Source organism: Camelina sativa, chromosome 14, assembly GCF_000633955.1.
Source record: "Camelina sativa cultivar DH55 chromosome 14, Cs, whole genome shotgun sequence".
Lineage (NCBI taxonomy): Eukaryota > Viridiplantae > Streptophyta > Magnoliopsida > Brassicales > Brassicaceae > Camelina > Camelina sativa.
Window position 1 is genome coordinate 13,871,559 of NC_025698.1, and position 15,071 is coordinate 13,886,629.

At 35.6% G+C, this 15,071-nt stretch overlaps 2 protein-coding genes and 1 pseudogene across 4 annotated transcripts; 1 reads left to right on the forward strand and 2 right to left on the reverse strand.

Annotated features, from left to right (window-relative positions):
• LOC104741388 lies at positions 1,653-3,457 on the reverse strand. The gene is made up of 2 exons (XM_010462244.2): positions 3,295-3,457; positions 1,653-3,202 (listed from the first exon to the last, which is right to left on the reverse strand). The coding sequence occupies exon 2, from the start codon at positions 3,161-3,163 to the stop codon at positions 1,841-1,843; it is 1,323 nt and encodes a 440-aa protein (XP_010460546.1). The 5' UTR covers positions 3,164-3,202; positions 3,295-3,457; the 3' UTR covers positions 1,653-1,840.
• On the forward strand, positions 4,477-10,132 carry LOC104741389. Of its 3 annotated transcripts, none has more exons than XM_010462245.2 (7): positions 4,477-4,973; positions 5,239-5,580; positions 5,721-5,817; positions 6,122-6,239; positions 6,339-7,070; positions 7,441-9,295; positions 9,416-10,132. In XM_010462245.2, exons 2-7 carry the CDS (start codon positions 5,385-5,387, stop codon positions 9,865-9,867), a joined length of 3,450 nt encoding a protein of 1,149 aa, XP_010460547.1. In that variant the 5' UTR covers positions 4,477-4,973; positions 5,239-5,384; the 3' UTR covers positions 9,868-10,132. The 3 variants fall into 3 exon arrangements, with proteins under 3 accessions (XP_010460547.1, XP_010460549.1, XP_010460548.1); XM_010462247.2 differs by having other exon boundaries at positions 4,477-4,903; XM_010462246.2 differs by having other exon boundaries at positions 4,477-4,845.
• On the reverse strand, positions 10,950-12,823 carry LOC104743572 (annotated as a pseudogene).

Sequence of the window (15,071 nt, forward strand, 5' to 3'; positions counted from 1 at the left end):
TTAGAGTTTAGAAGAAATTTTTACTACTATTCTTCATGGTAGTCGAAAAAGATATTGCGGCCAGCAATTATGTAAATTTGAGAAGACAACAATGAAAAAAGATTAGAGATGAGTTCCAACAATCATGTAAATTCAAAAATATGCAAACAACAATAAAGACATATTTTACTAGATTTTTTTAAATATATATGTATATAATATATATATATATATATTAGTTTATTTGATTTTTAATTTATGATATTGATGAGACCATATTTTTACATAGGATTTTCAAAAAAATTATTATCTTATTATTTTATCGAAATGTGTCAATTTTTATATTGGTCCAACTTGAAATTGGAAAATTTTATTAATTTATAGAAAGTATTAATTTAAAGAGTATTAATTTATAGAGATTCTAGTGTATTGTTTTTGTATGTTTTTCTTTTTCTTTTTTAAATGTCTAAATTTAGCAATGTGAAATTTGTTGAGTAATAAGTCTCGTTGAGACGAAGAAAGCCAGATCAGCCCAAAAGGCCCCAAACATATTAGTATATGATAAGCCAAGTTATATGGCACGTCATTATAGTGATCACCAAAGCGACAAAATGCAAATATATATCTAATTCGTGTTTCAGGAGAAAATAAAATAAAACCAAACTAAAAAAACAAAGTTGACATCTCAACAAAGAGAGGTAGTCACATGATTGAAACATACATTTGCCAACTAACACCATTCGAATTGCCAGAGACAATCATTTGTCACCTTAATTTAACAATAATTAATATATTTATAAGAGATCAAATATGTTTTTTAATACTATAGTATATATGTTTGTTTTAACAACTAGCTAAGCTTAATCATTAAGTGGATTGTCTTACGGTCATAATAATACCCTATTACCATCGCGATCGTGTCGACTTTTTAGATCCGACCCGCTTGTCGGCAAATAAACCAAGAGTATCCGACCCGGTTATACTTATGCATAGGTTGTGTAAGACTTCCGTAGTTAGTACGTTAAAAACAAAAAGACTTGTATTGAGTAAGCGTTAAAAACATTTTGTTTTATGGTCATCATCAACTCTCGTCGTTTATTACTCTAATGTCGATAAGTGGACAAAGAAAACCATGACCAGAAAATATAAAACCGAACTGGATTTTTACGCAGGTTTTTATCGATCAGTCAGAATATAATAGTTATAAATTTTTTGGCACTATATCAAACGTTAGTTAGTAACTTAGTATATATATATTTAATTATTATATACTATTTGAATTTTGGTGTATAGTCTGTTCTTCCTATTTTAGAATTTATCAGCATACGAGTTATTTAAAATCTTAATATTGTTTGCAACTTTGTGTTTAAATTCAATATGGCTTTTTCAAATATATCAGTGTACAAACATATTTTTCAGGTTCGGCCACCTGTTACTTGCACTTTTTGGAATCATATCCCATTGAAAAGGGAAATTGCTAGTGGTGATTTTGAAGATCGAATTCTAGATACATAGAGATGGACGGTGGGAGAGACTCGACTTTTCTTCTTCCTTTGTTGTTGTTAAACTACAAATTTTTACGAGGAATCCCATCTTTTCTCATGTCTCTTAAAGTCAAAACGACATTGCTTGATTTAAAGCAACCACAGTCAAATTTTTTGAAAACACACAGACAACAAACTCAACTTTTATTATGCAAAATGTTTTCTAAAAACAGTCATCCGAATTCCGAATTCATCTTAAGTTTATATGATGGATATCATATATGGTTTTAGACTTGGGATTTTGTTTCTATATATATATGTGTGTACACGGTCTTTTTCTCTTTTTTTTTTTTTTTGTCACACAAGGTTGCTTTCATTCAATCAAACATAACAGAGTTCATACAAGCCATAGGTGCATAGGTAGAGAAGCTTAACACAAAGCACAACAACATAAAGGAAAAGGGAGACACTACACAAAGGTAGTTCAAATAAGTCGAGAAAGATTCCATGGGAGCTTGGGTACCAAAGCTAAGAAGCAAAGTGGTGCAAGTGATCACACGGTTCATCGACAGGTCATCCACGGACAGGCCGTTGGACGAGTTCATGGTCACTATCATCAGACTGAGTGACGTTAACGAAGTTTCCAAGGCCAAGCGTCTCGCTGGCATGAGATTAGATGGACTGGTCTGTACAGCGGCAGAGAAGGGGTTGTTGGAGGTTCTATGATCTGAACAGGTTTGTTTGAAGAGTTGTTGGTAACCACCACTCCTTGGAGCAGTGGTCATAATGCCAATACTCTGCAATTTTTGGGGGATGAAGCCAATATCCCTGAAACTGATAAATTGTACAAGGGAAGAATCGATAACCAGGGGATATGGATAGAAAGTCTTGAGGAAGCTTCGGTAACTTCCTCTCTTTGGAGAGGAAATCATAATGCCGATCTTCTTCAGACTTTTACTTTCAAAGTAAGTGGCCCTTCTGAAGCAAGGTAGTAAACGGTTTAGCTCAGGACTTAATTGGGATAGAGTAAGAGGTTTGAAAGGATTCCGGTAACCCCATCTCCATGGAGGTGAGATCATAATACCGGTCCAAATCAGCCTTCTAACATCATGCTTGCAAAGCCTAGGTGAATCTAATACCAGGATTCTAACAGGGTTTACATGCAGCCAAAACAACTCTATAGCCTTACAGCACGTTTTATCACTCATTTCTGGGTGTGCCAGAGCAAATCTCAAGAGATGAGGAAAGATGAGTAAAGAGAAGTTACGGTTAAACCTGGGCTTTTGCAAAACGGAAGATGAGTCAGATTTTCCCATGTTGGGCTTTTGACACTTTAATGGGCCGAGGTTTGAGAGGTCCACCAGTGAGAACCCTAGTTTCCTTATCACTGGCAGAGGACACTTTACAGAGCGGCGGCCGCTGATCGGAGACGAAGTAAAGTTTGTCATTGATGCATATATCTCCGATGAGGGTGAAAGTAATGATTGGTGGTTTTGGCCTAATCGTGGAGCAGAGGAGGAGAACCAGAGAAAATCAGCCGATTCGGTTGGAGAGGTCGTATCCCAAGGAAGAGGATCTCCATCAGTCGAGACTCGATGGGATAATTCTTCGTGGATAAGTAAGATCTCCGTTTGGTGAAATATTAACTCAATCAGGACTGACTTCCGCAAAGATGTGGCATGGGCAACGCCGGACACCATTTGTCTCCTTTATTTTTATTTGACGATTTAGCCATTGATCTAGGGTTTGAAAGGGTTAAACAAGATTTTAAAAGGGGCGAAAAAGCAAGAAGACAAAAGGAAGAAGACTGAACACTAGAAAGAGAACAAACCGACTGAGAGAGCATGGTCGGAATCTCCCGATGCCGGTGAGCAGAAGCTTCACCGGCGTCGGAACACATGTCTAAGAAAGGAGTCTCGATATTAGTGCCTGGGAGGTTTAGAAACGTTTTTTTCAAGCGTCAGTGTACATATTTCGGTCTTAATAACATATTTCAAGCAAGAGATTTCGAAAAAGAATTTATAATTTTTTTTCCTGTTTATCACATTATTGTGAGAACATATTAAATTTTCTCACATGCATAAGCAATTTTTTTTTTCACACATAAGCAAAATAATTAACAAATACCAAAATAAGATAAAATAAATAACACTAGTAAGAACTAAGAACTAATCATCGTAATTTATCTTTTTAATCGTCTAGAATATTTTACCTGCACTAAGTTTTGATGTTAAACTACATCAATATCAGATATTTATTTGTTTTTTTTACTTCTAAAGTTAAAGTCCGTGCATAATGCTGGTAACACCAACTGTTAATTTTTAAGTACATAATTAGTTAGAATGCCGCCATTATTAGGACCAATAATAAAAGAGATAAGATCCATAATTGCGTAATAGTGAATCTTGACCTTATTAATTGAAGTCCGTTCGTTTTATAATTTACGTGAAACATAAATTATTATAACTGGACGAAAATTTAAGCCACCTGAAAACAAAAAAATGTTCCATCGAAAAGGTAACTCCATTCTTGCATTTGTTTGAGAAAAGCCCCAAACTTTACAAATATACATTAAAAATCCCACTTGTTTGAATATAGGAAAACAAATTCTAAAAAAAAAATATATATTTAATATTAGAAAAATACCTCCGAATCAGAAAGCATAGATACGTTAATGATGAAGTCTCTCTTCATCACACACCAACTCTGCATATTAAAATGTTCATATTTCTATTCAACAAAATAATAATACTAATAATCATCTTACTATATAATAATCAACAATATAGCAAAATTAGCATAGATATTGTTGAAAACAATATAATAATAATATTCATATTGTTTTTACTAGTAAAAGTTAAAATAAATTAATATTAATCCTCACGTTATACAATTAGGGTTATTTATAAACATTTTAGTAGCGTGAAGTACAATTTAGGAAAAATTACTAAGTTAGGGACTTGAATGGTAAACGTTGAAAAAGAAAAGAGTTATCAGAATGAGCTCTTTTGTCTGCATCCAAAGGCTCTGCCTTTAATCAGAGCTTCGGTCACGGTTTCCAGAAGTAATTACGATCACATAAACACAAAAGCCCCAAAAAAGCTCGAGAAAAGAGAACTCTGAAGAATCATACAGAGAGAGAGAAAGAGAGAAAGAGAGAAAGAGGAGAGATTTAGCTAAGTAGCAGCTTTGTTGCGGTGCAAAGAAGCAAATCTGACAGTTCTCAGAAACAAGAGAAGGGAGGCAAGGAATCGAAGATTTGGTGCTTCTTTCTGAAGAAGCAAAGTAAAATGCTATACCAATTTTAACATTTTTCTTCACTGAGGAAGAGAGAGAGAGAGCAATGGAATCGATCTCACTTGGGTCTCTGCTCTTTTGATCTGTACGGGGAATTAAGCTTCTTCCTTGTTCTCAAGTTTCGACCTTTTTTGAGGAACTGGGTTTGATCCTTTAGGCCGAGATCTTTCTTTTTTTTTTTTTTTTTTCTGAAGAGGCGTCTGGTTACTTTTGGTAAGTTTCAAGCTTTTGCAAATGGGTAGAAATTGGCAAGTTCCAATTGCAATTAGAGCAAGTTATTGAAGGATTAGAACTAGGGTTTCTATTATAGAACAGTCTTACTCTGTTACGGAGTTGATTTTAAATTGTGCAGAAAAAAAAAATTTGGGTCTTTAGGTTACTTCTGGGTTTTTGTGTTGAGATTTGACTTTGTGTCTTCAGAAGCTGATCCCATTTTATGAATTATCCTTTAGTTGAATTGACTATTGATTCTTTTCAGGTGGTTCAGTTTAAGACCGTTGAGTTTCAGAGATATATGTTTGGATTCATATGTGATCGGATAAGACGCTCCTATTGGCCAGAAGTGGATTGTGGTCTTACCGGGCTAGCGTTTTGTTTGAGTCTTCATTAGGTAGGATAGTAGCGATGCCTCCTTCCCCGGCATTGAGATGCTCTCCTGGGAGGGAACTTCCTGGGAAGAAACACAGACGAGGCCACAGCATTGAGTATGGGATACTGTTCAGAGATAAAGACGACGATCTTGCCTTGTTTAGTGAGATGCAAGACAAAGAAAGAGATAGTTTCTTGCTTCAGTCATCTGATGATCTTGAAGATGCATTTTGTAAGCTTTTTTTTTCTTTATTGGCAGCGTTGTTTAAGGAGATGATTGGACTTAGAGATTGTTTCTTGCTCCAGTCATCTGACTGTCATCATGATTCTTAACTTTTTTTTATCCTTCTATTTTGGACATTTTATCTTCAGCTACAAAGTTGAAGCACTTTTCGGAGTTCACCATCCCTGTTCAAGGAGAGAGTAGCAGATTGCTCACTGCAGAGGGAGATAAGAATGACTATGATTGGTACCTTTCTTATTTAACTTGGATCGTTTCTTATTTTCTTTCTGGTTCATTGTTTTGACAAATCTGTATAATTATCTATAAGCACAGTCGAGATTGAATTTGAATTGGATATCTTCCTTACTTTTAATAATTCTCAAAGACATTTGCTTCTCCAGCTTCTGATTCCATAAACTTCTTGTTGGCGTTACTATAACTATTTTTGTCAACAACTGTAGTAATCTGTATTTTACTCTTTTGGATGCCTATAATTCTCCTATTGTTTCCACTCGTGGTCTTACAAAGCTTACTGGATTACCAATGAAAGGTTGCTGACGCCTCCAGACACACCACTTTTTCCTTCATTGGATGACCAACCCCCAGCAGCTAGTGTTGTGCGAAGAGGGAGACCACAGAGTCAGATCACATTATCTAGATCATCCACGGTATCCATCTATACTAAATTGAATTATATTCTATGTATAACATTGTAGATCTCCAATCAGATCTTGTTGCACTTCTTAATTTACTATGTGTATTTGTAGATGGAGAAGAGTCGCGGTAGTAGTAAGGGCAGTGCAAGCCCAAATCGCTTAAGCACATCACCTCGAGCTGACAATATGCAGCAGATAAGGGGAAGGCCATCTTCAGCACGCCATCCTAGTCCAGCATCTGGTCGACGATCAGCTACCCCAGTTAGGAGGATTTCTCCTACTCCAGGGAAACCTTCAGGACCTGTATCAAGATCCCCGACCCCAACTTCACGAAAGATGAGCACTGGGTCAACTACCACGGCGTTGCCAGCTGTCAGGGGAACTTCTCCTGTGAGTTCTAGTCGAGGCAACTCTCCTTCACCTAAAATAAAAGTGTGGCAGTCAAACATTCCTGGTTTCTCCTTGGATGCGCCACCAAATCTCCGAACTTCTTTGGGTGATCGACCAGCATCCTATGTAAGAGGTTCTTCGCCAGCATCCAGAAATGGCAGGGATGCAGTTTCAACACGCAGCAGAAAATCTGTTTCTCCTAGTGCTTCCAGAAGTGTCAGTTCATCTCACAGTCATGAGCGTGATCGGTTTAGTTCTCATAGTAAAGGCTCTGTAGCATCATCTGGAGATGATGATCTTCATTCTTTACAGTCTATTCCTGTAGGTGGCTCAGACCGTGCAGTTTCAAAAAGAGCTAGCCTTTCTCCAAATAGTAGAACTTCTAGATCTTCAAAGTTACTGTCACCTGGTTCAGCACCGAGAAGGCCGTTTGAGTCTGCTCTTCGTCCCATGGTACATTTTAAGCAGCATACCATTTTTGTTTTAGTCCACGATTCTATGATTTTTCATTACCTTCTAAAAGTTCATGTTTTACTCTACTTGTATCAACATGTTTGCACCCCTGGCTTAGTTGTCTAACATAGAACCAGCAGTCTACGAGAACATATCAAAGAACATTGTTGTCAAGTCTTTCATATCTACCACAAAAATAGCTTGTAACTTAGGTCACATTTGTTTTCTGTTACATTCTATAGAGTCCAAGTCTCTCCTGCCTGGATTATAGATAGCATACATTAACTTCAATAGTAATTCTGGTAATTTCTCCTTATTGAATCTGCAAAGATATGTGAAACTTTATTCATGATCTACATTTTTCCTGCAGGATCATCCTAAAAGCCATCATAGCATGTTTAGGCCTCTTGCTTCTAGCCTTCCTAGCACAGGCATTTATTCTGGGAAAAGTAGTTCGTCTTACCATCACATTATGTTAAGACATTCTACTGCAACAGTGGGGAGCAACTCAAGTTCTGGCCAAGTTACAGGATTCATGCCAGACACTAAAGGGAATGATCCAGTCCCTGTATTCCAATCTGAAGTTGAGAATTTGGCTTTTCCGGATAAACATGGAGAAAGTACTGCCTTTGGCATGGTAAATTTATCAAATGAAAGTAGTAGACATGAGAGTCATGAGAGTTCTTTCAGTGATCAAGTTGGTGATATGGATCAAGGTTATGCTGTTGAATGTGAGTCTAGCGGGAATGAGGAGGTCAGCCACCATGATTTTGATGTTGAAAACAGTTCGACTCATGGTAGTCTTCATGTAGGCAGTGAATTTTTAGAAGGGGTCGCTCTTGAAACTACGGAGGTCTGTGTTAGATGTGGTTCTCACTATCGGGCTACTGAAGCAACGATAAGCGAGATAAATATTTGTCCAGAGTGCAGGGAGGAACACATTTTCGCGGAAACAGGTTCCCCTGGAACAACAAGAGCGCTTAATGATAATTCCCCAAAGCAGTCTGAGGATATTGTTAATGAAAACAAGTTATATGTTGAAAATATTCCTGTGATAAATGTGCTAGAATCGCTGCCTGCTGTTATGGTTGAGGCAGAGATGATGGAGACACGAGAAAAGATTGAGCAGTGTGATAATTCCTATGAGCAAGAACAATATCATCTGCACGAGAGCTCTATTTCCAGGGCTTTGGAAGAGCAAAATGTGGATACGCCCAATTACCAGGATGGAACTCAGTCTTCTAATGGTCTATTGAGTATAGGCACAAAAGATTCTCAAGCTCAGCTTTCTGATAAGCATCATGATGTTAAGATTGAATCTTCAGGACGTGGAGACGTTCCTTTGCTTATAAAGAGATCGGTCAGTATGAAGTCACCTGTTGTTCAAGCTAACACCTCTAGTTGTTTCACCAGATCATATGAGGGCTTTTCTTATTTAAGGGATAGAAGTATTAGTCTTAGAAGCTCCACAGAAACTGCTTCCGCATCGTCATCCTGGGATTACGGTTCCTCTATAAGAAAGGGAAGCCATATACGACAACGAAGCGGTAGTACACTTGACTTGGAAACTCATAGGTACGATACCAACTCCAAGTCCCTAAGCACCATGTCATCATCATCTGGCATGTCAAGTCACGCTTTGCAGGCTCTAAATGTCATGCCAGAGGACAGTTTTGAAGTGTGTACTGCCCAAATGACATGTACGCAAGATGAAACTCACAAAGAATCTCACTCTGAAATCCAAGATTCGGAGTGTAAAGAAACCAATGTGATGAATGCTGATTTCGGTGAAAGCGTTGGATTAGTTGGTATTTCCGCCAATGAAGTTGGTGATCTGGCAGAGCAGAATCCGGTGGTAAATGACAATGGATGTTCTGAAAATGGAGATGATGTAGCCAATACTGTGGAGACAAGAGAGTCACCGGCACATGTGAGGAGCATATCGGATTTAGGAGCATCAATTATCACTGATGACAGCTCTTTGAATGATCACTCTAGGCTACAAGAAAAGGATGGAAACGAAATTCCACACGGTTCATCCACCACAACAGCCTTAGACATAGAACTTGAGAGTTGTAGATCCGAGACACCTAGTGTAGGGGTTCATGATGAAGTTCCCGAGTCAGGATGTAACCTAAATGCAGTGGATGACTGCTCAGAAAAGAGTATGGCACATCCTTCTGTGGACCACCACAACTCCTTGGTTCCCGCAAATGAAATTTTAGGTAATTACTCAGCTTTCTCATCTGATACTGGCATCTCACTGTGCTTTTACTGTCGTTTGTTACGTATATTTTCTTACAACCTTGCGTAAGTTTAGACATGGTTTTTTCTGGTCTCTGTAGACGAGTCGACCGTGCGTGTGGAGTGTCCCGGTGGAAAAGAGCCGAGGAGCCTCACGCTGGAAGAAGCCACTGATACAATACTGTTCTGCAGCTCCATCGTTCATGATATAGTGTACCAGGCAGCAACATTAGCAGTGGATAAAGCAAAGGATGTGCCAGATGAAGAAGAAATGTTGCATCCAACAGTGACAGTACTTGGGAAGTCGAATGCGAACAGGAGTAGTTATGGACTTGGCGGTGGAACGAAGGCGAAGAAAAAGAATGCCAAATCCGCAAAAGCAAGTCGGAAACAAACGGAAACAGAGGAGAAAACACAAGTAGTTGAAATAGAGAATGATGAAAATGCAGGTGAAGCAGTGATGATACGGAACGTAGGAGTTCCTCCTGGTAAAGGAGCGAATTTGAAACCTCCGCCTAAGCTGGAGTCCAAATGCAATTGCTCAATAATGTGATATGATTCACTCTTTCATAATTTTTTTTACCTAGTAAATTTTTATGTTTGTTTGTTTATAAAGTTTGTGGTTGTTTCTTTTTGTTGTTGTTTCGGTTTTGTTTGTGTTTCTTTTGTAAGATTTAGAGGTATTTACGTTTGTTGCAGCTAATTTGTGAGAGAGGGATAAACACGATTTGGGTTGCCGGTTAGTGGCATGAATTGTAAAGTTTTTGTTTTGATTTGATTATTATTATCTTGATTATGTGTACCAATAAAAACTCTTATATGGACGCTGTTTGTTCCTTCATATGAATGGTATATATTATCTTTGTTTGTGTTTTGCATATGACACACACATTCAATATAGGGATTTCACAAATAAATCCATAATCTTTATTTGCACTTGCACTATATTATGATGGATTACTAGCGTTCAGATGTTTGCGAGTAGGGACCAAAATGGGAAAGGAAAAGGAAAACTAAGAGCATCAGTACATACATACACACCACACAAAAACAAATTCACCTAAACAGTTCAAACACAAGATATATAACTTATATTATCTGATCAACATCTTCAAATAGAACATATAAAAAATCATTTTTTTATTGTTTGGTTGTGTTTGCAAGGAGAACCAAATCATCCCCTTATTAATGCACACACATACGTACGTTAATAACTTGTATTCAAAACCAAATTCACCTAAAACAGTTCAAACGCACAAGATAGATATATTATCTGATCAACATCTTCAAATGGATCTTGTCATTAGTCAGACAGCCATGGGCGTTTTTGAGACCTCTAGGGATGGTTTCCGAGAACACTGGGCGTTAGTCCCTTTGATGTCCTCAGACAAGTTAGAACTGAATTAAAAGGGTTCCTCCTTTCAACGGCAGGCCTGGTGTCCAGATGTAGGGACCAAAATGGGAAAGGAAAAGGAGAACTACTGAATCATCCCCACGATTAATGCACACACGCATACATATACGCTAATAAATTAACACTTCCTTGTATTCAAAACACACACGACACGAAAACAAATTCACCTAAAACAGTTCAAACGCACAACATATATGTATATATATATATATATTATCTGATCAACATCTTTTTGGATCTCCAGTCCGGAGTCTCTTAGAACGATGCTCGGCATCTTTATCACTCCAAAAAGAACCCTTGAGAGTCAAACATCCCGAATGCGCATCGATGACTCTTCTAATGATAGCTTTGCGTTCAACATGGTCACCAATCTCATGATCAGCAATCCATGGGGACTTGGCCAAGCCCTTAAAAGTAATGTAGACATGTGCCCTTCTGGCATTGAGTCTCTCATCCGGGGGCTTCTGATCTTCTTCCTCAATTTCTATCACAACTTTCAGAATCTGAAGCTTGGGCAGACCAGTCTGCAATATCATCTGCAAGCAACATTAACAGTTTTGGTGATCGTTAATAATTTATTACCAACAGTCATATATATGGTATGTCATTGTTATGCAAAGAGAAAATTACTTACACCAAACATCCCTCTATCAGTTGCACAGATCAAAAGTTCCAAATAGAGAGAAATCCAATCAGTGGTTTGCCACTCTGATTCCTTGAGCTGCAAAATTAAAACATGAAAAATATGTGATCAGCACTACTGCTTAAAATGATTAAAATGATCATGCTGTGTGTTTCTTAGTAATAATAAAAAAATCTTACGTACCACGTAAAACCGGTTTCTATCATCATTCAAAGCATGATCCGAAGGCCAATCAGGCAATCTACCTTGGAAGACGATGACACCATCTGACACTGACACTGCGCTACCATGAAAGTGAGGTATGAAGGGCTCCTTGGGGGTCACTGCCGCTATGCAACATTATTAATCAGCAAGTGAGATTTGATTTTATAGTACTCTCTTGATCACTTGTATTTAAAACAAAAAAACAAAAAAATTATTGCACCACAATTATATTAGTCACCTTCATCTTGATTTTGGACTACTACTTTTTTCGGTCTAGCAATAGAAACGGCCAAATCCATAACTGTGAAGTTCCATTTCATCAACTTTAACCTGAAAGGTTTGCTGGAATGGAGGGATAGCTGCTGGATCGTGTGCAAGAAGAGTAAAGTAGTAGGAAGACACAAAGCTCATTGTCGTGATGCCTTTCTGTACGGCATCCAGCTTGAAATTTGTCCCCTGAGAGATCAGATGAATTCTAAGAGAGAGTTTAAATTCTTGGATGTGGTATAACACAGGACATGTTGATGAAGCACCAAATATATATATACCAGATTTTAACCCGCGGTACACCACGAAACAATTTTTTAAAAAATAATAACATTTTAATTTTGTTTTTGTTTTTTATATTTAGTTTGTTTTGTTTAACTAAATAATAATTTTGTTTGGATTATCAATTATTATAACAATAATAGGGGAAATAAATACATAAATATGTAATTTAATTATAAGCTATTGTCGGATTAAATCACAATTTTACTAATGATTTAATTGTTTTACAAATTTTAAGTTAAATTACCCTGATTTAATATGTCTAATATTCTTATATTAGTGGTATTGACCAAATAATTAAAGGAAGATTTAACCCGTGTTTCAAAACCGAATTAATAATATTTATATTTAGATTAATGTTAATTCAAACTGTCATGTTAATAACATGTCCCGCTATATAACAACAAAACCGTCATATTAGTGGTTTAACCCGTGTTTCAAAACCTTCATATTAGTGGTTTTAATGTTGTAAATAAAACAAATTAAATAACCAAAACTTCAAAGGCATAACGCAAAATATACTTCAAAAATAATAATATAGATAGAATTATAGATATAGAGGTAGAGAGAGAGAAAGAATAGTTATTGAATAATGAATATTACCTGCAAAATATGAAGGCCCAACAAAGCATAACGCTCGAGCAAGAGCTTATAAGTAGTATGACGAATACCTTGGGGTCCACAGTGGAAGGGAAGCATTCTCCTAAGTACTACTGGACTTCGATACTCATCGATATCAAAACCCTAATTAAAGAAGACCCCCCATCATCAATCATCAATGTAATTAATCAGAGTTAGCCTTTCCTAAAAGCGATATATATATATATATATATATATATATATATATAACCCTAGATCTAACAATATATACACTAATCAGTTTAGGTAGCAAAAATTCACCTCGTCTTATTAGAAAAATTCTTGGGGGTGAACCACTCTTATTCACTCCCTCTTAATTAACCAATCAAAATACAACAAACTGCGATGTCATATCATATTTATAAAATAAATCAAAAATTAAAATAAAAAGACGAAACAAGTTAAGGAAACCGATTATGTAGATTTTTTATTAAGGAAATGATGTTGGTTTAGGTTTATAAAATAACGATTAGAGTTTAGATTTTATAATTAAACGAAATCATATGACGGTTTGGGTTTACAAAATAGTGGTTAGGGTTTAGTTTTTACAATTAAACAAAATTATATGTCGTTTTGGATTTACAAAAGAGTGGTTAGAGTTTAGGGTATAAATTTTATAATTAAATGAAATTATATGTCGATTTGGGTTTACAAAAGAGTTGTTAGAGTTTAGGGTTTAGATTTTATAATTAAACGAAATTATATGTCGGTTTGGGTTTACAAAAGAGTGGTTAGGATTTAGATTTTAAAATTAAGAAAAATTATATGTCGGTTTGGGTTTACAAAAGAGTGGTTAGGGTTTAGATTTTAAAATTAAGCAAAATTATATGTCAGTTTGGGTTTACATAAGAGTGGTTAGGGTTTAGATTTTAAAATTAAGCAAAATTATAAGTCAGTTTGGGTTTACAAAAGAGTGGTTAGGGTTTTAGATTTTAAAATTAAGCAAAATTATATATCGGTTTGGGTTTATAAAATAGTGGTTAGGGTTTATATTTTAAAATTAAGCAAAATTATATGTCGGTTTGGGTTTACAAAAAAGTGGTTAAGGTTTATATTTTAAAATTAAGCAAAATTATATGTCGGTTTGGGTTTATAAAATAGTGGTTAGGGTTTATATTTTAATTTTGGTTTATAAAAAGAGTGATTTGGGTTTAGATGTTATAATTTAAAACTATAATATAATGTTTAGAATTAATAATTTTAAAATTAATTGATATACAGAATTTGTTTTCTTAATCAATAATTTGTTTCCTTAAGTAAGAGAGGGTGAATAAGAAAGGTTCACCCCTAGGGGTGAATCCAAAAATTGTCCACTTTATTAACGTTATAATAATTATTGCGATTGTAATCATTTGTTACTCAAACTCGGCTGTGTCATTTAAATTTAAGAGATCATATAGTCTCTAAAGATCTATTAAAATAGGTTTGAAGATTTTTATGGGATTAAAAATTTAATGTGTAGAGATGTTGCCATAAAGCTATCTATGACAATAAATGTATCAAATTAGGTCAATTTAAATAGTTCCATTAAATGAATTTTCAGGAATTATTATTTTAGGAAAATAGTTAGGAGTTAATATTGTAAATAAAACAAATTAAATAACAAAAATTTCGAGGGCATAACACAAAATATACTTCAAAAATAATAATATAGATAGAATTATAGATATAGAGAGAGAGAGAGAAAGAATAGTTATTGAATAATGAATATTACCTGCAAAATATGAAGGCCCAACAAAGCATAACGCTCGAGCAAGAGCTTATAAGTAGTATGACGAATACCTTGGGGTCCACAGTGGAAGGGAAGCATTCTCCTAAGTACTACTGGACTTCGATACTCATCGATATCAAACCCTAATTAAAGAAGACCCCCCATCATCAATCATCAATGTAATTAATCAGAGTTAGCCTTTCGTAAAAGCGATATATATATATATATATATATATATATATAACCCTAGATCTAACAATATATACACTAATCAGTTTAGGTAGCAATCCCATAAAGAAACAACACTATATAACCTATATAATTTAGGGTCAAGAATATAATTTATGTGTGAATAAAGAGCAACAAAATTAAATCATATGGAAGATGAAAGAATATTACATCGGATTCCGCCGCTACACGCCAGTATATTATTATTTTGAAATAATTTATTTTTGAAAAAAAAAACTAAGGAAAAAAAAATGAGGAATAAATCACTTAAAAAAAAAACACAATATTTTTAGAAGATAAATAAAATGGCGGGAAAACAAAAGGGAAGAAGAGCCCGGAGGTGGCAATGGCAATGGCAATGAACCTTAC

Excerpts from the sequence above, each read along its gene's own strand:
- LOC104741388 (XM_010462244.2), bottom strand. The coding sequence starts at position 3,163 with ATGGTGTCCGGCGTTGCCCATGCCACATCTTTGCGGAAGTCAGTCCTG.
- LOC104741389 (XM_010462245.2), top strand. The coding sequence starts at position 5,385 with ATGCCTCCTTCCCCGGCATTGAGATGCTCTCCTGGGAGGGAACTTCCT. Across the intron at positions 6,240-6,338 it reads CATTATCTAGATCATCCACG|ATGGAGAAGAGTCGCGGTAG; the intron begins GTATCCATCTAT and ends GTGTATTTGTAG. Across the intron at positions 9,296-9,415 it reads TCCCGCAAATGAAATTTTAG|ACGAGTCGACCGTGCGTGTG; the intron begins GTAATTACTCAG and ends TGGTCTCTGTAG.